General features: G+C 33.2%; 2 protein-coding genes and 1 pseudogene across 2 annotated transcripts; 1 reads left to right on the top strand and 2 right to left on the bottom strand.

Annotated features, from left to right (window-relative positions):
- Positions 1 to 5: 5 nt before the first annotated feature.
- Positions 6 to 1686, bottom strand: LOC107616048 (receptor-like serine/threonine-protein kinase SD1-8). The gene is made up of 5 exons (XM_088500190.1): positions 1457 to 1686; positions 1182 to 1369; positions 778 to 1015; positions 528 to 675; positions 6 to 420 (listed from the first exon to the last, which is right to left on the bottom strand). Exons 3-5 carry the CDS (start codon positions 864 to 866, stop codon positions 184 to 186), a joined length of 474 nt encoding a protein of 157 aa, XP_088356316.1. The 5' UTR covers positions 867 to 1015; positions 1182 to 1369; positions 1457 to 1686; the 3' UTR covers positions 6 to 183.
- Positions 1687 to 9059: 7373 nt separating this feature from the next.
- Positions 9060 to 15462, bottom strand: LOC107617049 (E3 ubiquitin-protein ligase NLA-like; annotated as a pseudogene).
- Positions 15463 to 21984: 6522 nt separating this feature from the next.
- LOC107619281 (uncharacterized) lies at positions 21985 to 24448 on the top strand. The gene is made up of 4 exons (XM_016321535.3): positions 21985 to 22134; positions 22696 to 22969; positions 23477 to 23724; positions 24005 to 24448. The coding sequence occupies exons 2-4, from the start codon at positions 22825 to 22827 to the stop codon at positions 24359 to 24361; spliced, it is 750 nt and encodes a 249-aa protein (XP_016177021.1). The 5' UTR covers positions 21985 to 22134; positions 22696 to 22824; the 3' UTR covers positions 24362 to 24448.
- The last annotated feature ends 103 nt before the right edge of the window (positions 24449 to 24551 follow it).

The raw sequence follows: 24551 nt of genomic DNA, 5'->3' as shown, positions 1-24551 counted from the left end.
TATTAGTCCAATCAATCAACAAACTGAGAATTGTAAGCAAATCTTTGCATGAACATTACTGACCATTGTACAAGAATGAAAATAAAAAACTACACGTCCAAAAGTTTTTTCCAGCACTATCTTGCTACAATCTGAGACAGTGTTGCTTCGTTAACCGAATAATGTTCTTGCTTCATAACAAATTCACCTTGCTCCTGGATATCTTTCTGTTGAAAACGCTGGCTTCTTTATTGTAGCAAGAATAGTTTCACTTCTTAACATAGAAGAAATTTCCAACGCAGAAGGCCTGTCATTGGCATCTTCTTGCACACATAATAGACCTATTTGTATGCACCTCAATATTTTGCAGCCTGAAGCTGTGTCATCAAGAAAAGGATCCGCAAACTCCGTGCCTCTTCCTTCTTTCCACAATTCATAAGCCTGAAGAAACCAATTCCTCATTAGTCACAACCATGGACTTCTTCATTAAAATCAAACGAAACTATATAAAACATTAATCACATGCTATAGATAGTATCTTTACTTACATATTCCATCAAGGTTAAGTTTTCGTGCTCGCCATAATATCTTGTTACTTTGCCACCTATTATCTGCAGAAGTAGAACTCCAAAGCTATACATATCGGATTTTACTGAATACAAGCCTTTTTTAAGGTATTCAGGAGAGACATAACCACTGCATTAGAGAAAGAAAAGCAATATGATGCATTAGAAAGCTAGATGAAAAGAAAAAATCTTCTAGAAGAAATGTTTTAATTAGGTCCAATAAAAAGCTTACTATGTTCCAACAATCTTGGCCGTGTTTGCTTCTTGCTCATCTTTTGAGAATATTCTTGCCATACCAAAATCTGAAATCTTTGGTTTCATCTCACCATCTAACAGAATGTTGCTAGCTTTTATATCTCTATGAGTTATTGTTAATCTAGAATATTCTTGTAGCTAAAGTAGTCCCTGAGTAACACCCTCAATAATAGCTACACGCTTGCTCCAATCCAGAAGAAGCCGCCTGATAGGGTCTGATACAGAAGCAATTCATGGATCAAAATGCTGGTTAATTGTCTTGTCCATAATTTATCCTTTGATCGTATATCATTTATATGAGCAGCTACTAAAACATCAAAACTTGAAACAATATGTTACATATTCACTCATTTAGTGTTTAGACAAGTGAAGATTACTGACCAAATAGATAGTAGTCAAGGCTTTTGTTTGGCATGTACTCATACACCAGCATCTGTTCTTCTCTATCAATGTAGAAACCCAACAACCGAACAAGATTCACGTGCTGTAGCCTTGAATTCTTCAAACCCTTGTGTTGAAGTCTTCGATAACTTCTTCACTGCTATTTCCCTGCCATCTGGTAATATTCCCTGTAGAAATCAAATAGGCACTGTACTTAATATCAGTAATTAGATATCATGATCTTAGGATTAATGTGCTGTAGTTAGATTCTGTACCTTGTAAACAGGACCATAGCCACCCTGACCAAGCTTGTTTTCAATCGAAAATACTCAATATCATATAAGCTAAAGACTTGCACATCAGGAACACAATCAGGAAAATATCCTGCATCTCTAGCCGCAATTATGTTTCCTAAGTAACAAATGAATAAACAAAATTCAGTGTCTTAGTTTCAACCAAGAGCACCACCAATGTTGAGTAATCTCAGGTCAACAAGAACATACCCTTTGGTTTTACTAGTCTCCTTCTTATGTAGTAAATTATGAAACCCAACAGAATAATACATACAGCACTTGTCAAATACTAATGTAACATTAAATAACCATTATTTTGTTAAATACTAATGTAACATTAAATATTATTGTGATTTATTTCGTTCTAAATTTTTTTATTATATTAAGATCTTTAAACTTTATAAAAATAAGATATATAAGTCTCTATTTTAATTTTTACCTTTAAAAATTTTAAAGACTTTAACATAATATTTTTTTTAAAGACAAAAAAGTTTGACATAAAATTTTTTAAAGATTTATTTAGGTAAATACTTAAATTAAAAAGATACTATTTATACACTAAAATCAATTATCATATATATATATATATATATATAGTTTAATTTATTTTAATAATTAATTTTTGATAGATAATTTTAATATATACTTAATATGATAAATTAAATTATTAATTATTTGGAACTTCACAAAGCTGAGGCTGCTACAGGCAGATTAAGGCCGCCATTATTTGTGGATATGCTAGAAACACGAGAACAAGTTCCTGACTTGTAAGGAATATCTGTATTTGTGTTTTTCTCTTTCAAATTTTTATCTGCATAAGTTAACCGCGTCTTATTTAACACAGTAATGATTGTGGGGTATAGGTGGTAACCTGGATGACAAACTACAAGAAGACGTATAGTTATACAATAAATGTAATTTTCTTTTGCTAAAAAAAATAGTACTTCAATTGCTAATGTGTATGGTTTTGTTGGTAACCTAAAATATTTATATTTTTCAGGTTAATGATGGTACAAGGATGCGACTTGCGTTGGATTTGATTTTCTATGGCCCCACAACTTGATGATGTGTAATATCATTGAATCTGCTACCAGGAATTACAATAAGTATAAACAAAAGGAGTCAAACAAAAATTAAATAATCGTAATTGTCATGTAATCATGTTTAGATTATATTAACTACTAAGACTTGGTAGTTTCATCTCTTTTACTTAAAAAATTATTATGCACTATATCTTTTATGGACTCTTGTTGAAAATTAATGTTTCTGTCTTTCGTTCGATTATAGTTGAATTTAGGTGAAGCTTAATTTTCACTCTAGTATTTTGATTCCTTGAACCACTTCTGTGTTGTAAGCTTAATTGAAAATTTGATACTAAAATATATTAAGCATTTTAAAATAAAAAAACATGAGAGAATGGTTATAATCTATCTTCTTAAAATCGGTTCGGACCGGCCGGTTGAACCGGTTGAACTATGAACCGCTACAAAAAACAACTCGGACAAATGTTAAAACCCCCAATTTCAAAAACTGCAATTGAACCGGCAAACCGGCCAAGAACTGGTTGGTCAAACCGAACCGTCTCCTGGCCGAATTTTTGGAATAAGGGAAAAACGCAAAATTCTAAAAACGCTTCGAACCGACTGGTTGAACCGGTCAAATTGTGAACCGAGGGGAAAAGCGGTTCGAACCAAGATTCTAAAAACCCGTTCGAACCGGTCGGTCGAACCGTGAACCGGTATAAAAAACGAATCAGTCATATATCAAAACCGAAAGATTCAGAAACCGTCGTTGGACTGTTGAACTGGTTGAGAACCGGTCGGTCGAACCGAACCGGGACCCGACCGATTTTCTAAAAATTTGCTCAAAACGGTGCCATTGGTTAGAGGAACCCTAACCAGTAACCAAAACGCGCAGCACCTCCTTGGCCTCTCCTCTCTCACAGTCTCACTCAGCCACTCTCCTCCTTCCTCTCATCGAGCTCCTCCTCACTCCCTCACTTCCCTCTCTCTGGCCTCTGAACGAACACACTGAAGAACGCAGAGAAGACAGAAGAGAACTCGGACGCAGCTTGGAGGAAGCACCGAAGCAGCCATCTCTCGTCGCCGTTCCTCAACGTCCAGCCTCCGCCACTGCTACAGCTTCGGCGCAACGTCGCCCTTGTTCGCCGCGCATCCGCCTCCTTTTTGGCCAAGCTTCTGCGTCTGTTTTTTGGCCAACCCTTGTTCTGCCCTTTTTGGCCAACCGTTGTTTGAGCTGCTTAGCCCTCTGTTCAGTCCTCTACGCCGCGTGTTCGAGCCTCTGTTCCGCGGCCTTTCAGCCACCGTTCTGCCATTGTCTGCCTCCATTCAGCCATCTCCGTCGCGTTTTAGAGCTCCTCCCTTTCTATTTCTTGTATTTGTAATTTTCTTGTTCTGCTACTAACTGAAAACTATTTAACTGGGTTGATGGATTCTCACGCTCATACATAGCTGCTGCCTCTCCAGAAGTTGTTAATACAAAATACTGACTTCATGTGTTGTTGGGCTTATTGAATGCCTGAAATAATGATTGCTTAACTTAAACTTAGAAGTTCACATTTTGCTTGGGTTGGGAATGGTTCTTATATGTGGTATACCTCACATAAGTAGAAGTTGTTTAGGCTTGAAGGATGGATGAAACATTGGCCCCTTAACCTTGTATTGAAACATAATATGTCTAGAATCAAAGTGGCATTTCATGCATTTTCTTAGAGTATAGTCTTGATCTAAAAGTAATATTAGAGTGCCCACAAGAATCCGAGGAGGGTATTAGTCTGCTCATCAGCAGAAAGTTGCTGAAGCTGATGTAATTAGGGTAATTTAGTTTGATGTATGTGATTTGATATTAGTTGTTAATTTGACGAATTGTTTAATTCTTAATGGATGCAGTGCTTTGAGATAGTTAATGGTGTCATTGAAGTTGAAGGAATAGCAGAGGAGAAAACTGCAGGTGCTGAAGAGGATGAAGGTACTAATTACAAGATCATACATTTTCTTTAAATAGCATTTCAATTCATTCACTGATAACATTTTGATTTGGTTTTGTAGAAAAAGGAGTACCTGCTTTTTGGCTCAATGCAATGAAAAATAATGAAGTGTTAGCTGATGAGGTTAGTTGGTTCTATCAATAGTAACTCCCCCCTTTTTTAAATGTGTATTTTATGTCTTGCAAGTTAGTTACATGTGCAATTTTCTGCTGTTCTCCTATTCTTATGTTTAACAAAATGAAAAATTTGCAAACTGGATTCTTTTACCTCGACTGAACAAGTAGAAAAATTCTGCTTAGCAAATACAGCCAAATAGTGGGAATTCTTGCAAGGGTGTTTTAATAGTAATCTAGTTTAAATAGCTTTTGTAATTCCAATTGTTTAATAAGAGTAATTAACTGTTGGAATTTCTGTACAAGATCTTGGTTAGCAGCTTGAATCCCAAATAAACTACAACAGCAGATAGATACATCAATCTATGGATCAGAAACTACAGTAACTCATAACATTAAGATGGAATTGAAACCTACAAATTATAAGATGGAAGATTACATTTACCTGAAAGAACTATTCTAGAGTGTTGTCAGCTTCACAGGGCAAGACTCCTTTTAGTAGCTTCCATATTAGATAAAAGATCTTTAATGTCTGCCTCCATTCTCCTTTTCATGTTGAAATACTCCAGATGTGCTCGTTCTAATGCTTGAATTTCTTCGAGTTTCTGCCTATGCATTTCCTCTGTCTCACCCAGTCTCAGCTTCGCAATTCGCTGAGTATACTTGGTGCACGAAATCGTGATCGTTCATTCCTTGGTAATGGCGCTAAAAAATTAATACGCACGTTCATAATCTTAATTCTTTGTCACAACTTCGCACAACTAACCAGCAAGTGCACTGGGTCGTCCAAGTAATAAACCTTACGTGAGTAAGGGTCGATCCCACGGAGATTGTCGGCTTGAAGCAAGCTATGGTCACCTTGTAAATCTCAGTCAGGAAGATTCAATTGGTTATGGAGATTTGATAATTAAAACACAAATAAAACATAAAATAAGATAGAGATACTTATGTAATTCATTGGTGAGAATTTCAGATAAGCTTATGGAGATGCTTTGTTCCTTCTGAATCTCTGCTTTCCTATTGCCTTCATTCAATCCTTCATACTCCTTTCCATGGCAAGCTGTATGTTGGGCATCACCATTGTCAATGGCTACATCCCGTCCTCTCAGTGAAAATGGTCCAAAATGCGCTGTCACCGCACGGCTAATCATCTGTCGGTTCTCGATCCTGCTGGAATAGGATTCAGTAATCCTTTTGCATCTGTCACTACGCCCAGTACTCGCGAGTTTGAAGCTCGTCACAGCCATCCCTTCCCAGATCCTACTCGGAATACCACAGACAAGGTTTAGACTTTCCGGATCTCAAGAATGGCCGCCAATAATTCTAGCCTATACCACGAAGACTCTGATCGTAAACCAGGAGGCTAAGAGATATGCCTTCAAGCTTGTTTTCATGTAGAACGGAAGTGTTTGTCAGGCACGCGTTCATAAGTGAGAATGGTGATGAGCGTCACATAATCATCACATTCATCATGTTCTTGTGTGCGAATGAATATCTTAGAGAAGAAATAGGCTTGAGTTGAATAGAAAAACAATAGTACTTTGCATTAATTCATGAGGAACAGCAGAGCTCCACACCTTAATCTATGGTGTGTAGAAACTCTACCGTTGAAAATACATAAGTGATGAAGGTCTAGGCATGGCCGAATGGCCAGCCTCCATGATCTAAGATCTAAACGTCTAGAGATGATGTAAATACAATAGTAAAAATTCCTATTTATACTAAACTAGTTAAAGGGGTTTACAGAGATAAGTAAATGATGCAGAAATCCACTTTCGGACCCACTTAGTGTGTTCTTGGGCTGAGCATTGAAGCTTTCACATGTAAAGGTCTTCCTTGGAGTTGAACGCCAGTTTGTAACTTGTTTCTGGTATTTAACTCTGCTTTGCAACTTGTTTCTGGCGTTTAACGCTAGAATAGGGTAGAAAGCTGGTGTTGAACGCCAGTTTGAATCATCTAAACTCGGGCAAAATATGAACTATTATATATTTCTGGAAAGCCCTGGATGTCTACTTTCTAACGCAATTGAGAGCGCGCCATTTGGATTTCTGTAGCTCCAGAAAAACCACTTTGAGTGCAGGGAGGTCAGAATCCAACAGCATTTGCAGTCCTTCTTCAACCTCTGAATCACATTTTTGCTCAAGTCCCTCAATTTCAGCCAGAAAACACCTGAAATCACAGAAAAATACACAAACTCATAGTAAAGTCCAGAAATGTGATTTTTTATTTAAAAACTAATAAAAATATACTAAAAACTAACTAAATCATACTAAAAACTATGTAAAAACAATGCCAAAAAGCGTATAAATTATCCGCTCATCAATACTCTTCATCAATTTTCCCACTCTTTGCAAGGGCAATACGTTTCAACCCTTCAGCTTCTCTTCTTGCATCATCAGCACGTGACTGAAACATTTTAGCCTCTGCTTGTTTGATTTTAACTACACTCTCCAATTCATGAAAACAGAAGTCTTTTGGGATAATACTCATTTGCAGCTCAGGCGCCAGAGTCCTTTTATCATCTTGATCAAAGCTGGTAAGGATGTTTGCTGGCCTTTCTAACACAGGTTTCTTCTCTGAATAAGTAGATTTCAGCCAAGAAGCTTCCTGGCTTGGCCCAACTATCCCTTTGATTTCCTTACTTCGTTTCTTCCCAGATAAGTTTGTAGCCATTGCTAATTTGGAAGAATTCCCATCTGAAATATGGACAACATGTAGGGTAAAAAGATGCAAACACAATTTAGCTTGAAAGCACTAGGAATTTAAACAGGAAAAAATAAAATCAAACTTAGGAAATAGCACAATCTGAGATCTGAAATAGTATGCTTTATAGGCAATTAGGCATGATACAAATATGAAAAACTGTAGTATTTGATATCTATCATTTGCTAACATAACTACATAAGTGCAAATGCGTTCAATATTGATGTTTTGATTTGAAGATTTCTGCTTTGCTTCAGCATTATTGCTCTTTGCCTACTTGAATATTGTTGATCTCCTTGATTTATTTATATATAAATAATGTATTTTGATTAGTTTTCTCCCCAGTTTATTGATTTTGATCCCCTTGTTAGTTTTGATTTTGCATCTGGAATCAGGAGTAAATATTTAAACTATTAGTCTCTAAAATTTGAACTATTAACTAATTTTGCAACAGGTAATGGTCCAAGAGATTGAGATTTTAAAGATTGAAGTGATGCCAGGATGGAGAAAAGGAACAAAGATAAAATTTGAGGGCAAGGGTGATGAGAAACCTGGATACCTTCTTGTTGAGATTCCTCTAGTAGATGCACTCACAGGGTGATCTTTACCAATTCCTATATTAGGAGGGGAGAAGTTGACTTTGTCATTTGAGAATACTGTTGTATACCCTGGATATGTTAAGGTTATTGAAGGTCAAGGCATGCCAACCCTTAAAAACGATGGGAAAAAAGGTGACCTCCATGTCAAGTTTCTAGTTGACTTCCCCAAAGAATTGAGTGATGAACAACGGCAAAAAGCTTTTAGAATCTTAGAAAATTGTTGTTAATGATGACCATAGTTGTACATTTGTATATTTTATATGCAGATATAAATGCATTTGCTATCAGTTAAAGACACAAATTTTCTGTTAATGATAGATATACAATTCATAACTCAATGTTGACATTGGATTATTTCTCCATAAGAAATAGCTGATAATTACATATATTTGTGTATATAGTACCTATAACCACTTAACCACTGTTTTATGAATATCTTACTAGACTTCGCTGTAAATTTCATTTTATTCTACATTCAGCTCCTAAAATAAAAAGTTGGTAAAATAAATAAAAATTCTAATTATTCTTGAATGAAAATGATAATTAATTTTTATTTTATTATTTTAAAATTTTTCCTTATATTAGAGAATCTTTTTTCTCCTACTTAGATTCTCATTGACCTTTACATTTCGGCTGCCAGTATCTCGTTTGGAACTGTACATTCTTTTCGACATCTTTTTACCCCGTCCTTGATCATTAGACCCTCGTCCATGTTTATTACCACTTCGAACAATTTTCTTTGAAGCAGATTTATCTTTAATGAATTCACCATGTCCTAACTCTGATGGTTCAACCTCTCTATTGCATTTGAAGGACGTATATCTTGAAGGAAGCTTCTGCTAGAAAGAAAGAGTGAGTTAGATGCTTTGAGTTTCCATTATATATCATAAAAGATCTCCTACCCTCCACCCATATGCTCAAAAGTAAAAAGTTAAACATCAGAATCATATGTTTAAGGAAGATTTAGTATCCACTATATTTCTTGCATTATAGAAAAATAGATCAACCTTTCAAGACCAAAATGAGGATTTAGTCGAAAAGAAAGAAAGAGAAAAAGGGAATCGGCTTCCATCTCATCGCTGGATCCCCGTTTTTTTGCTTGAAAATTTATGTCACAAGGAAACACCTTTCTTATTAGTGATACTGAAAAATAATCCCTTCTTGAGAAATAACACCAGCTTACATGCGGTTTTACCAAACACGATTCAGAATGTTATACACAAACCATATATCAACAAATGTGTATTCACATTTAAGCTTTGACCGCAGAATCTGAGATGGCTTCTTGACTCGTTTTGCTTAGACACCTACGAATAACCTGCATTGCGATTCCCAGTGTTCCTTTATCTGTTTAAGCCTCTCTACCCTTTCTGATTGAGCCCTTTCCTCCCAGTATTTTTGGTAGCTGTACAAGTATTTCAAACATTAGCTTATTAATAGAGTTACAAAGGATACACTGTAAGCACTACTCCAAAATTGAAAGTTAAATTCTTTAGAGCTATAGATTCAAAAATTATTAGATACTATTAAGGGTCTGTTTACTTCTTTTCAATGATAGTACTTTTTGTTTCCAGTCTAAAAAGTTTTATTATTTTCATTCTTTTCTAGTTTTCTTCACAAAGTTCTAAAAACAGAAAACAGTATGCAATCATACAGAAAACAGTTTATGAATTCTGAGGTAGTATCTTCTACATTTTGGTGAAAGCTAAAGTTTTTCCTTGGGTTTAAAATTCTGACATAATCCCTAACTTGATTAGATCTATTTGCATGGCTGCATCCAAGCAACAGTAATCTACAAATAAATAACTACAGTGGGACTGCAATCTGAATGAAGATGCTTAGTATGTGAATAAAGCACAAAAATTTAGTTCCAATACACCCAACAACTAATAATGAGTTAACTTACCAGGCATATAGAACAAGTCAAGTCGATATCAATTTTGATGGAATCAAGTAGCTCACAAGTGAGTGCTGGTTTTTCATCCTTAAACGTTAGAAAACATCCATCAAAGAAAGCATGTGCCTTCCTAAACTGGACCTTAGTTTCCCTCAGATTGATGTGGAAGGCCATAAGCTCACAAAGCCAAGGACTTTGTAGAATTTCCTTGTGCATACTCTGGACCTATGACTTGAACATTTGTCCTTGCCTGGAATAATGAACCTGCATGCAGTGACAAATACAATTGAATTAATTAAGTACTAATCATATACAGATTAAAGAATTAATTAACACGCCTCATAATAATTTTTCACCCGAATTGTCCAAACATAACAAGCAAAAAGGGACACAAATAATGCAATACCTTATCATATTTCTTCAGTATTTTTCTGTTGAAGGTAGTACTATATGAATGAAGAGCATACTTTATGAGCTAACCAACTGTGAAAGAGTTTTTCGGTGACATGAAGTTTCCAAGGTATCATTCCACCACACCCTTTTGCTTGTAGTACCCCTTCTCTGCCAAGGCCTTGCTCATAACCTTAACAATGATTCCCTCACGCAACCAATAGTCCTTCCTGTTGATTTTCTCCTTTTTCTTCTCCTCTTCCCTTATCAATTCTTCCAAGGTTGACTTTCCTCCACCGCCACTCTCTTCTCTCTTCAAACTATTTCCCGAATTCCTTTCCTTGTATTTATCTTCCTCATCCTCATCAAACACAGCCTTCTTCGATAAATTATCAGAATCATTAACAATGGAGTAATTCACAGTAAAAACAGTAAGATTTACAGATTAATTAACACTTATTCAACAATTATTCAACCCATAACAAGTTTACAAATTAACTAACAACAATTATTCAATAATTGTTATAAAAAAAAATACCTAGAAGCTAGAAGCCCTAGAACAGAGCAGAGCAGATCCTAAGCAAGAGGGAGACAAGGGCACGACCGAAGGGATGGCAGGTAGAACAGAGATAGCACCGGTGACGATGGAACAGAGCTGCGCAACGGAAAAAGGAGGCAAGCCCGGCGACGATGGAACCGAGCTGCGCGACAGTGCTTTCAAAGCTGAAAGAGTAGCTGCACGATGGTGGAACAGAGCTGCACGATAACGACGGTGGCTTCGAAGCTCGTTTCGGCGACGGCAGCGGGAGATGGACGGAGGTGAGGGAGTGAGATCGATGACGGAGAGAGGAAGGAGGAGCTCGAGGGTGATGGGAGGGATGGGTTCGCGTTTAGCCGTTGTGTGGAGCTAAGGTTGCTGGGTTGGGTAATTGGCCAGGGCATCCCAGCAAAACAATGGCGTCTTGCACACACAGTGAGACAGATGAGAGAGATCGAGGAGCAAAGAGGATAGGAAGAGGAGAGAAGAAGATGAAGAAGACTGAAACCTTCAGAGGCGTGAACGAGAAGATTTCTGAACGAGATGAAGAACAATTTTGGTTTTTTTTTAATATGTTTAACACAGATAAAGAACAATTTTGATTTTTTATTTTTTTAATATGTTTTTATTTTGTTGTTTCAATTATTTGAAACTATAAAATTAGGACTAATTGAATTCTAAAATTTAATTAATTTAAAAGGGTATTTTTGTCTAATCAAATAAAGAAAGAATGTTTAAGTCTTTTTATAAAATTAAATAAATAAATATTTTTTATTTTTATTTAATTAAAAGGTGTTTTAGTAAAAGTAGTGATATACTATATATTTAAAAAAGAAAAAATAAAATGCTGACGTGAAAATTTTTCAGATGTCTTATTGTTATTTATCCATATTTTAAACGTATCGGTACGTATAAATTTATCATCGTAATTACATACTCTTTTTTTATAGTTAAATAATGACTAGATTTTAATGAAAGTGCTGACTTTCGAAACTTTCTCTTGTCATTCATTTACATTCATAGAACCTACTTCAAAATTAGTTTCCTAACCAATAAGACTACTAAAACATTCATTTTAACAAAGGGTTAGAAACTCCGATAAATACAGTAAGGTTTTTATGACTTGTTTAATGAATCTTTGTGTGGTAGAAAAATTCGTTGATAAAACACAATCACAGATAATTAAATTGAGAAATTTTGTTTATTGAATCAATATGCTCAAAAGCAGCTATTCCTCCACTCTTCATAGGTGGATCAATAGAGATCAAGAAGAAATGCTTAATCGCTTTTTCAAATATTACTTTACAAAGAGTCGTGTATCCTTCTAAAATTTTTTGCCAGGTGTTTTGAATGAGAAGAAATATAATTCTTTGCATAATTGACTTCTCTCAAATAAAAATGTGAAGTCTCTCTTTTTTAAAGAGGAACTTAAAATAAATTTTCAACTAAATTTTACCAATGCTAACTGTTAAACAATAACAAATAAAAAAAAATATTGTTTTAGTGATTATATATGTATTTTTTATGTTTTATTTTTTAATTGTTAATTATGATGTTACTAAATTTGATAATTAAATTTTTAATTTTAATTTTTTTCCTGTATACTATTAATTTTTAGTTGTGCATTATCTTTTAATTTATAAGTTTTAATAATATTATTGTAAAGATAAATCTAATGTTTTTGTTTAAACCAAATTTTAAATAAAATATATAACACTTATAAAATAAAAAATTTTAAAATTAAATTATTTTATCTTTATCTTAATTAATTAAATATGGAATCACAATGAAAACTGAGATTGCCATTTTTTTTACCGAAGAAGAGACGGACACATTTAGTCTTTGATGGATATCATAGGTTAAGAGAAGGGGAATTAAATTTTGGCCTTTTTTTACTTTACTTGATTAATCTTGGAATTGGATGAAACTTCTGGATTTTGTACTGCTACCTCAGGTAAAAAATAGGAGATTATTTTATTTTGTCTCTTATCGAAGGAAGAGATTTTATTTTATCTCTTGTAGAAGGAAGAGCCAAAACAAAGTTACGTGCAAGGTGTATTTTTGTAAAGTATAGCTGGATAAAATAATCAGGAGATAATTTTGTTTTGTCTTCTAAAGTGCAGAACCAGATACAGAGAAGAGAAAGAGAAGTAACACAGTGATATATCCTAATTCAGCTGTTTAGTACAATATAACCTACATACAATCTCCATCACAATAATGACGGAATTTCACTATCTTTGAATAAGATTACATTCACCAATTTTTCCTAAGATTTTACTCAATTCTATTTGGGACAAATTCGGTTTCTAACCCAAACCAGATTTGACTAGGAACTTCACCCTATCTTTCAACAGCAAAATGCTCACCCAACTTGTAAAGGAATCCCTTCACGATCATGACAACAAAACAGAAATATATACAAAAAATTTTTAAGATAAACATAGGCTTTTCTCCAAGTCTAACTCTCTTGTCTTTTTTCACTCAATGACTTTTTCTTACATACCTATTAAACCACTTTTCCACTTTAGTCCATGACAACAATAAAGAAGTCTCACGACCCACAAATTCAGCCCAACAAAATACACAAATTCAGTTATAATTTTAGTATTTATTATTATCTTATCTTTATTTGCTTTTATCTTTCATAGGCCAGTGCTCTATATATATTTAGTTTTACCTTCATAGTTTATAATTTCAATCAATCAACAATCAATAAAATTTCTATATATTTTCTTTTCTTTCCTTATTCTTTCACAATTTTATTATCTTTGCATACTTTTTATGTACTCTTTCTGTTTTATTATGGTATCAGAGCTCCTTTTGAGCTCTGCTGACATCTATGTATAAACCAACCAATTCAGATCCTAAAACCCCTTTAACCTCCGCTCCCACTATGAATAATCAACCTCCATACTCTGTCCTAGGTCAAGGAGAAGGGCACACGAGCAATTTCATTAGGGGCTTCTTTTGGACCTTTTGTCAGCCCAGCACTTTTCTTTCATGGCACTTCCTTCCAATAAAGAAACTCGTCCTTCAAACCAACTTGAGCTTTTGTCAAGTCCAATTACTCATTATCTTTGTTCTTTCAATACTTTTTTTATTGTTAACAATTTTTCAAATCGAGATTCATTCTTGAACACTTGGATTATTGATTCTGGTGCCACAGATCACATTGCATCAAATTTGTCTTGGTTTATTTCTTACACACAAATTTCTTCTATTATTGTTCATTTACCAAATGGTTCTCAAATTACTGTTTCTTATAAAGGCATTGTTCAATTTTCACCATCCTTGGTTTTTCATGATGTTCTTTATTTACCTCATTTCAACTTTAATATTATGTCTGTCTCAAAAATTACTTCAGCACTCATATGTGAACTCACTTTTTCATCTTCTTCTTGCACTCTACAGAGCAACAATTTGGGGACGATTGATTTGGGAAGAATGAGAGAGGGATTATATGTCTCTGAACCCGATTTCGGTAAAAATCCATCCACTACACATTTCATAAGTTCTATCCAATCTCCACCCATTATACCTTCAAATATATGGCATTTTCGTTTAAGACACCTTTCTGGAGAAAGACTTAATCATTTACATAAACATTTTTTTTATCTCTATGCATCATGACGAGGCTTGTGACATTTGTCATCTTTCTAAACAAAAGAAACTTTCATTTTCTCAAAGTTTTAACAAAGCCAATGCAAGTTTTTGATTTATTACATTTTGATATTTGAGGTCCGTTTCGACAAAATTCTATTCATAATCATAAATATTTTTTTACTATTGTTGATGATTTTAGCCGCTTTACATGGGTTATTCTATTAAAATCAAAAGGAGAAGTGCAAAATCATGTAAAAATTTTATTACTGTAGTTGAAACACAATTCAACTCTAAAGTCAAAACTATTCGCTCCGATAATGGACCAGAATTTATTTTACATGATTTTTATGCTTCAAAGGGCATTATTCATCAACATAGTTGTGTTGAAACTCCTCAACAAAATGAAAGGGTAGAATACAAGCATCAACATATTTTGAATATAGCTCGTGCTCTTATGTTTCAATCTAATTTACTATCATCTTTTTGGTCTTATGCTGTTAAACATGCTGTTTATTTATTTAACAGAGTTTCATCATCCGCAATTAATTTTAAAACACCATTTGAGATTTTATTCAATCATCCACCAAATTATCATGACCTTAAAGTTTTTGGATGCTTATGTTTTGTTTCTATCCTAATGGCAAACTGATCAAAATTTGATCCAAGAGCCAAAAAAGTTGTGTTTATTGGCTTTCAACATGGTTTTAAAGGATATATTGTTTATGTTTTAGAAGATAAAAGAATTGAAATTTCTAGAAATGTGATCTTTAATTTTATGAAATGATCTTGCCCTTAGTCACAAAAAATGTCCAATTTCATACACTCAACCCAACATTGCCAAACACGCCTTCTCAAAAACAAGATTCAGTTAGTCTTCCAGTTGAACCCTCACCTATACCCATTGACCCAACTCCATCTAATTCTTTATTTTCTCCAACAATCTCTCCTTCTTTCTCACTAACGTTTCCTAACAAAGTTGAACCCATAACCACCGAATCTCTTTCAACACACACACCCTTCTCTCCTTCCGCACTAGACACCAGTCCACCATCACCTCCTCATCCCCCGTCACCTTCTTCACCACCTGAGCAACCCCATCCTTGTCATTCTGATCGGCCTCACCGACCTCCAGCATATCTCTCTGATTACTTGTGCAATTTCTCTCTCACCTCTACAAATCAATCTCCCTCAAAGTGCAAGTATCCTTTATCTTCAGTCATGTCTTTTTCTTCTCTTTCATCTTCACATAAAAGTTTCTTTTATCTCTACATTCTGACGTTGAGGCAAAGTCTTGTAAGGATGCCAATCAACACTCTAATTGGCGTAGTTCTATGAAAGATGAGCTGGATGCTCTTGAGCTGAACAAAACTTGGCATCTTGTTGATTGCCCTGCAGGCGTTAAGCCGATTGGCTGTAAATGGGTCTATCGCATCAAACGCAAGCTTTATGGTTCAGTTGATCGATATAAAGTACGCCTTGTGGCTAAAGGATTCATTCAAACTGAAGGTGTTGATTTCTTGGAAACTTTCTCCCCTGTTGTCAAGCCTGCCACCATCAGATTAGTTTTGGCATTGGCATCTATGAAGCATTGGCCCATACATCAGTTGGATGCATGTCAATAATGCTTTCTTACATGGGGATCTTTCTAAGGAAGTTTATATGACTCTGCCACCCAGATTTATATCTCCTCGACCGAATCAATGCTGCAAGCTACTAAAGTCACTGTATGGTTTACAACAATCTAGTCGCATGTGGTATGACAAAATTTCTTATCTTTTGCTATCTCATGGATATCAGCAGACCTTATCTGATTATAGTTTATTTGTTAAATTCACTGGTGCTCAAATTTCTATCCTTCTATTCTATGTTGACGACATTGTTCTCACTGGTAATTCCATTTCTGAACTTGCTTCCATTAAGTCTATTTTGCACCAACACTTCCGAATTAAAGACTTGGGCTCATTAAAACATTTTTTGGGTATTGAGGTTGCTCAATCACCGAAGGAAATTTGCTTATCTCAGAGAAAATATTGTATTGATCTTTTGGAGGATTTTGGTTTATTAAGTGCTAAACCTGCCTCTGTTCTAATGGATAGTACCACAAGATTATATCAAGACAAAAGTCTCCTGCTATCTGACCCTTTTGTATATCGCCGTTTGGTTGGGCGTCTTATCTATCTCATCACTACTTGACCGGACATCATGTATGCCACTCAACAATTAAGTCAATTTATGGCATCTCCTACTAAATCTCATCTTCAAGCTGCCAAGCATATGTTACGATATCTGAAAACTAGCCAGCCCCGGCAAAGGACTTTTTTTCCAAGAGAATCAGAAATTCAACTTCTCGGCTTTAGTGACTCTGATTGGGTCGGATGTCTTGACACTCGGCAATCTTTAACATGTTATTGTTTCTTCTTAGGCAGTTCTTTAATCTCTTGGAAGACCAAGAAACAAACCACCATTGCCCGCTCGTCCACTGAAGCAGAATATCGTGCACTTGCTAACACAACTTGTGAACTTCAATGGATACTAAATGTGCTACAATTTTTACGCATCTCTCCTATCCGCCCACCAGTTTTATATTGTGATAATCAGAGTACTCTTCATATTACTGCTAACCCGATTTTTCATGAACAGACCAAACATTTAGAGGTTGATTGTCACTTGGTTCGACAAAAAGCTTAAACTGGAGCGCTGAAACTTCTCCCTATTTTCTCTTCTGGGCAGCTAGTTGACATCTTCACCAAGCCTTTGTCTTCTCAACCTTTCCATCTTAATCTGAATAAGCTTGGTGTTCTTGACATCTTTCATCTTCAAGCTTGCGGGGGCATATTAAACCACTCTTGCACCTTAGCCCATGACAACAATAAAGAAGTCTCACGGTCCACAAATTCAGCCCAACAGAATACACAAATTCAGTTATAATTTTACTCTTTATTATTATCCTATCTTTATTTATCCTTATCTTATCTTTATTTGCTTTTATCTTTCATAGGCCAACACTCTATATATATTTAGTTTTACCTTCATAGTTTATAACAATAAATCAACAATCAATAAAATTTCTTCATCTTTTCTTTTCTTTCTTTATTCTTTCACAATTTTATTATCTTTACGTACTCTTTTTGTACTCTTTTCATTTTATTAATACCTCACTATTATACTTTTTATCATTGAAAACAAAGAAAGACTAGACAAAAAAAATAAGATATTGAATGAGAACCATGAAAGAGAAGAATGGTAATAGTTTTGTAAGCTATATCAACCAAACTTAGTGCTCTCACTCCTTGCCTCAATCCTTGACCGTTTACCTATTTAATAGAGGAGTGAAGCTTCCAAAACTGAAATTTTGCTTCAGCACATGTTTGACTTCTGCTCCCACAAAAATCAGAAGCAGTAGCGGCATCATAGAGGAGAGATAGAGTAGAGGCAGTGACTGAATCATACATGCATCCTTACCTTCTATCTTCTCTTTCATTCTTGTTTTGCCTCCAAGTTTGATTTTTGAACGTTGATTCATAGCAGAGTTTCATCATCTTTAATGTTTTCAACTTTCCACTTCTGTGTATGCAAGGAGAAGATTTCTTCGCCGAACTTCAATAAAGCACAAATGTAAAAATACTTTTTGTGATTTGTCCTTCGGATATGATTTTTGCCTTTAGTCCTAGCCTTCATGATTTCCTCTTCTTGCTTAGATTTGGTAACTCCCTTTTGTTCTTTAATTTTACCAAGAGCTTCTTTTTTTTTTATTTTCTTCGGAGCTTTCACGTGGGTGTTGGAAGAGAGGGATGAGAGAGAATAGAGAGTTTGGTTTCAATGATGAGGTGATATGGTTCAGAAACAAAAGAAACTCATTCTCTTTAGTTAGCAATCAAGTGAATGGGCTTGACCACTAATTTAGATTTGTAATTGTTCTTGGGCCATACTCTTTCTTCCCTTCTTTCCTATAGTTCAGCCACTCATTCTTTGGATTGAGAGTTGGACAGGTGTCAGTAGCAGGAAGGACGAGTGCAACAAGTGGCACATAGGATTTTTTGTAATTATATGGAATGTATGGATTGAGAGGAACGGACGGATATTTAATAACAAGAAAGCCAATGTACAACAGTTGTTTCACAAATCTTTGACCAATTATAGAGAGTGGAGTAGTGTGGATCCCTTTTGTTGTTGATGGTAATGCCAAAGGTAACAATAGGGATTGTATTCAGGTTACTTTATTACTTTGTAGTTTGAGTCTTTTGTTTCTGTGTTCCACTTTACCGTGTTGAGCTCGTTTGTTCAAAAAAAAAAAAAAAGAGTGATAGTATGAATACTTGTTTAAGTTGAATCAATGTTGGGCTTAATTAGTTTGTTGGGCCTATTTTATCAATTTAATTTCTAACACACTTAACAAACTAATCACAAATATAATTGATTTTTTAACCCAATAATAATATTTAGTCATTATCTATAATATATTGTTAGTTCTTCAAACTCAATAATCTCTCCCTTAATGACAAACATTATGAAATGAATTAAAAAAGAATTAAAAAGAGTTTTTGAAACTTCTCTTTGACATTTTCTTTGATTTGAAATTCTCCCTTTCTTTCAATCACTAGGCTCTCTTTAAATGTTTGTATTTTTTAACCTGATATCAACAAAGTTCACATAAAAACCATGTCAAACATCCAAAAATTACAAACAATTTTATATATAAGAGAACCTGTTTGATCATTAGTTAAAATTTACAAGGCTATTTATTTGTTAAAAACAATCATCATCTTAATTAAATAAAACATTTTAAAACTAAATTATTTTATCTTTATCTTAATTAATTAAAGAGTTATTCTTCACATACAAGTATTTTTCCATACAAGTCATACAAGTAATTTATATTCACGCGTTTTTACATTTTTCTCTGTGCCTTTTCTCTCATTATCGTTGTCATCAACACCACCTCTTTCTCCTGCTCCTATTCCTCCTTTTTTCATTGGAATTTCTTCTCCTCTTTTCTTTTTTTCTTTCTCATCCATCATTAGTTATCTCATTGTTAAAGATAATAAATAATTCAGGTTCAAATTGTCAATTGAACCAGAACGAAATTAATTATTGTTTTGAATCCAATCAAGTGGCTAATGTGTGGTTCAATTCAGAAGAAAAAATATAACATTAGAGGAAACATTTTTCTGCAGCAAATTTGGGTATAATACGAAGATATTTAGGTGTAACAAGAAGATATTTGGGTGTCTTTTAAGAATTTTTGGGTGTATTTTTATTCTGATAATTTCTGCATAATTCAAAACTCTTCCTTTTCTTCCTCCTCATCTTCTATTGCTTCTTCTTTTTTTTATTTATCATCATCACCGTCTTCTTCTTCTTTTTTTTATTCATCTTTTTCTTTTTATTTTATCTTCTCAAGTTTCTTTTTATTTTACTCTCTTAACAAGAATAAAAACAAAAAATCAAACAAAGAAGAAGAAGAAACACATAATGCTGCAAAATTATTTGGAAGATGATGAACTTACATTCATTTAACTAAAAGAAAGAAAGAAATAAAGAAAAAAAGAAGAAAAAAATGCAGCATTAGAGAAAATATTTTCTGTATTTGTAGCAAATTTGGATGTCACACGAAAATATTTGGGTGTAACACGAAAATATTTGGGAGTATTTTAGAAATTTTTAGGTGTAATTTTATTCTGATAAATTCTGCATAATTTAAAATTCTTCCTCTTCCTCCTCCTCATCTTCTACTGATTCTTCTTCCTCATCTCCTTATTTCTTTTCTTATAATTTTTCTTGAGAGAAAAAATCAAACAAAGAAGAAAAAAAATACATAATATTACAAAATTAATAGAAAGAGGAGAAAAAATGCAGCAACAACAACCGTAATAAAAAAAACAACAATGAAAATGAAACACGCCAAGAAAAAGGAGGAGAAACGCAAAGAAGAAGAAGAAGAAGGAAGAGGAGGAGGAGAAGAAGGAACGTGAAGAAGAAGTGTGTTCCATAATGGTGAGTGAGAGAAACGGTTGAGTGATGCGCGTGTTATCACGGTGAATGTAGTTTTTGTTAGACTTGACTCAACTTGTAAGTGTGCGTGTTTGGATTTCATTTTGTAAATGGGACTTTGTATAACATTGATTTTACAAACTTGATTTTGATGAAAAGTAAGTTTGTGTTAAAATGATTTATGTTTGGTAATCTTTATATCAAAATGGATTATAGTAAAGTAAATATTGTTTAGATTACACTACTTAAAATTATTTTTAGATAAAAAATTACTAAAATAGATATCAACTTAAATAAATTTTTTATATTATTTTATTATTTTAATTTAGATATTTAAATAGATATTATTAATTAATTTTGTAATAAAATTAATATTTACTTACTAAAATAAAAATAATATATAAAAATTGGCAAAATATATTTTTATATCAAAAGCAAAAATAATATATAAAAAATATATCAAAATATACTTTATTATATTATATTACTTATAATTTTTTAATATTCTCGGTATTCTTTTATTTAATATTATTTTAAACTATAAATTTTAATTATTTATGACTTTATTCTTAGTTATAATTAATTTTTTATTTACTTTGTTCTTTTTAATGAGATTAATAATTTATATTATAACAAAATTATAATAATAAATTAATATACAAGAATTACACTTACAAATTTTAATAGAGTCAAACAAAAAATAATTTTTTATACAAAATTAAAAGTAAAAATTTAATAAAAAAATATAATTATATATTTAAAATATTTGAATACTAAAGAGACTATAAAAAAATAAAGGGTAGAATTGATAAAAAAAAATTCAATCCTAACGTGATTTTTTAAATGTAGAAGCTACAATTCTACGTTGGCGTTTTAGAGAAAAAAAAATATCCAAACATAAAGAGAAAGCGTTCAATGCACTCAAACGTATTTCTCTTCTTTCTAACACTAAATTAAACACAGTCTAAGACTTATAAGCAAAAAAAACTTGTATGTATAGCATAATTCTTAATTAAATATAGAATCACAATAAAAATTGAAATTGTCTTTTTTTTTTATTGAAGAAGAGACTCGCACATTTAGTCTTTATTTATTTTTTATAAAGCAGATAATTATATAAATTATTTTTTTATGACAAATAGGCTTTAAATGAGAATCAGAAAGAATTTCCCATTGAAGTTGCTCATTCCTATAGTTTGGTTCAGATAATGGTCTATTACCATTCACATATTTTTATACAGCCATAGTGAATAATAAATTTATGAAGTTGAAATGTAAAATGTGTAATCTTAGTTCATATTACTGTAAAACTGTAATATTTGCCAATATATATATATATATATATATATATATATATATATATATATATATATATATATATCATAAAAAATTGGAATTTCTAATTCTTAATCCAATATTATTTATTCTTAATAAAATATCTTTTGACTAATTTTGTATTTATTATTATTTATTAATATATATTTAATAAATAAAAGTGAACTAATCCGCTAATACAACTATTATTTATTTATTTTATTCTATGGGATTAATTTTAATATAGTATTAATAACATAAATTGGATATTTTTAATGAGGTTTTTTCTTTTTTTTTTTTTTTTTGAAAACACACTGCACAAGAATATTCAAACCAATAATATTCATACAATATAAACCAGCGATAAATGATAAAACCCTGGTCCTTGTAGCTCTATATTTTTCTGTGTCTAGTTTCGTTTCATAATTCACACTCCTCACGTTTTTTCTTCGCACAAACATTGAAAATTCGAAGATTAAGAGAAACGCTACGACCCACTCAGGCATGCTTTTCTCATTTTATTTTTTTAATTTTTTTTTCTTTCCTTATTTTAATTGGTTTAATTTGTGTGATCAAAAACTGTTTTTGGGACTCTGCTATTTGAATTTGATCCATGTTAATTGAGCAATTATTTCTTAAGCTTAATTTGGTTAGTTAAATACTTGAAGATGAGAAAGAAAAACAAGAAACATTTTAGCCTCGTGTTAATTTTTTAGGGCACCCACATTTTATGATAAAAGTTCAATTTTTTACTGTGATAGGGAAATTGTATTTCCTAGTTTGAGAATTAGGAAATGAAACCTGAAACTGTGATAGGATAAAGTTCATTTTTTTATTGAGATAATATGTTGCATTAAATGAGTAGATAATGTTAGGATAAGGATGTATGCATCAAAGAGAATTATTCTAATTCAGAACTGTTCTGGTGAATGTAAATCTTGTGGATCATAGGGATTTGTAGAGAGATTCCGGAACAATTCATTCCTGGGGCCATCTCTCATTGATGGCTTTGAAACTTCATTCTTGTTTTGATATTTCTCACATTTGATTGCTGTTATTTCAGATTTAGGTTTCTGGATTCAAGCAATCAAGCTTAGTGGCGAAGAAGGAATAAAACTAGGAATAAAACTACAAGCACGTTCTGTTGATTCTCAATCCATTCTGTAAACTTCCTTCGAATTCAAAACTCGGAATGCAGAACTCTGTAAGAAACTATCTTACAGGACAGCCAAAGTTGTTTTCTACTGAGAATAAAACTTCAAGTGTAGAGGTTTATTTGCCGAGCAATAAATATAGATCAAGCGTATATGGCTTGCCAGTTCCTCCATATGGCGAAGGTAAGTATGGTATCTGAATGATTGAGAGCATGTATTATCAACTAATGCTGTTTAAGTACATCCTTGTGAGCTATGTAATTTTTATCTGTACCTTTATGTATTTAACTGAACTAGTTGAATCTTAAAATATCTGCTAAGGGGTAGCTGATGTAGGATCGATTTTGGATGTAAAAAATTTGAAGGAATGCACTGTGTGCAGCAAAATAGGAAGTTTCTTTGGATAGTAACACCTTACTCTATGATGTCATGAGCTGTGTGCAGATTCATTGGTCTAACCTACTAGGTTTGGGTATGGAGATGGCTGTGTTACTGTGTACTTGCAATCGAGTGTACTCGAGATTCAAAAAATAAAAATCAGTAGTTATTTATAGGACTGTTTAACTTTTCTATTGGATTGAAAGAATTTGCTTACAAATATTGCACTAGAATTGATCTAACTTAGCTACTATTTATGTTTTAATGTATAGTAGCAGAATTGTGTTATACATTGCAAATTATATGATGCAGTTCAAGGGGACATTGAGGTAAGGTCCTACATACAGGATGAGACAGTTGATGCCAAGTTTAGCCAACTGAATCAAGCCGCACAACAAATCGACCAAAGTCATGAACAAGACATGGAAATTGGATACGAAGAGGGCACCCCTCCACCACCAACTTATGAGGGCCTTGAACAAAGATTTATAGATGAAATCACAAAACTAGCCAGAGAACGGAGTGATGCAGAGGACGCAGAATTTGCGAGGCATACCGAGGTTGGTATTTAATAGATAGTGTTATATTAGAGAAAACAAAGAAAGGAAGAGTCTTTATTAGAGTAGTCCATAATATTAATCTTTCTTTGGGGTTAGAGTATTAACTTTGATCATTTTCTATTTTAAAACAATCTCCCCAGTAAAAACAAAGATATCATGAAAACAAATTGTCATGTCAATTCAGTCAGTTGATGAAATGAATTTGGTTTAAACAAGTTATATGCTTATGCTTGTTGATAAGATTCTTTGCCTATCTTAAATTTGATGCATGTTGTGGCAGAGAATACTTGAGATAAACAAAGAGTACCATGAGAAGTTGTCTACACTAAGAAATCTACAAGCAACTCGACGAGAAGAGTTTCTTCGTAAGGAACTTCAGGCGCGATTAAATCAGTATCAAGAAAGTAAAAGAAACTACTCACCCCATATGAAGGTGCCGGTGCCAGATGCCCATGGCTTTACAAGTCCTTCAACATTCACTGCGGAAGCAAATAGTATGTTCCATGGTGCTATCAAGTATAATAAACACGATAGAGAAGGAACCATGTCATTATCAGGTGGGAGAAGTCAAGGAAGCGAGGCAAGGGTTCCCTTACCCCCGGGTCGTGTTTACAATAACAGCACACCATATCACTAGGAAGGAAAAACAAATTGTGTTGGCTACAAGAAAATTTTCATTTGGTAGTAATCAAAATAATAAATCATGTCCAGAATAGTTCACAAATGTGCTTCTCAAATCATAATTTACTATATATTACGTTGTCATTAAGTAAAAAATCGGAACAACCCTACAAAGAATATATAATCAATGATAGAAACTAATTCAT

Source organism: Arachis ipaensis, chromosome B9 (assembly GCF_059453495.1).
Source record: "Arachis ipaensis isolate K30076 ecotype BB chromosome B9, ASM5945349v1, whole genome shotgun sequence".
Lineage (NCBI taxonomy): Eukaryota > Viridiplantae > Streptophyta > Magnoliopsida > Fabales > Fabaceae > Arachis > Arachis ipaensis.
This window is presented reverse-complemented; position numbering and strand designations above follow the sequence as displayed.

Bases quoted from the DNA above. Each gene is read 5' to 3' on its own strand.
- LOC107616048 (XM_088500190.1), bottom strand. From the start codon at position 866: ATGAAACCAAAGATTTCAGATTTTGGTATGGCAAGAATATTCTCAAAA. The intron at 676-777 runs GTAAGCTTTTTA...TCTCTAATGCAG, and splicing joins GCCAAGATTGTTGGAACATA to TGGTTATGTCTCTCCTGAAT. The intron at 421-527 runs GTAAGTAAAGAT...TGGTTTCTTCAG, and splicing joins ACTTAACCTTGATGGAATAT to GCTTATGAATTGTGGAAAGA.
- LOC107619281 (XM_016321535.3), top strand. From the start codon at position 22,825: ATGCAGAACTCTGTAAGAAACTATCTTACAGGACAGCCAAAGTTGTTT. The intron at 22,970-23,476 runs GTAAGTATGGTA...TATATGATGCAG, and splicing joins AGTTCCTCCATATGGCGAAG to TTCAAGGGGACATTGAGGTA. The intron at 23,725-24,004 runs GTTGGTATTTAA...ATGTTGTGGCAG, and splicing joins AATTTGCGAGGCATACCGAG to AGAATACTTGAGATAAACAA.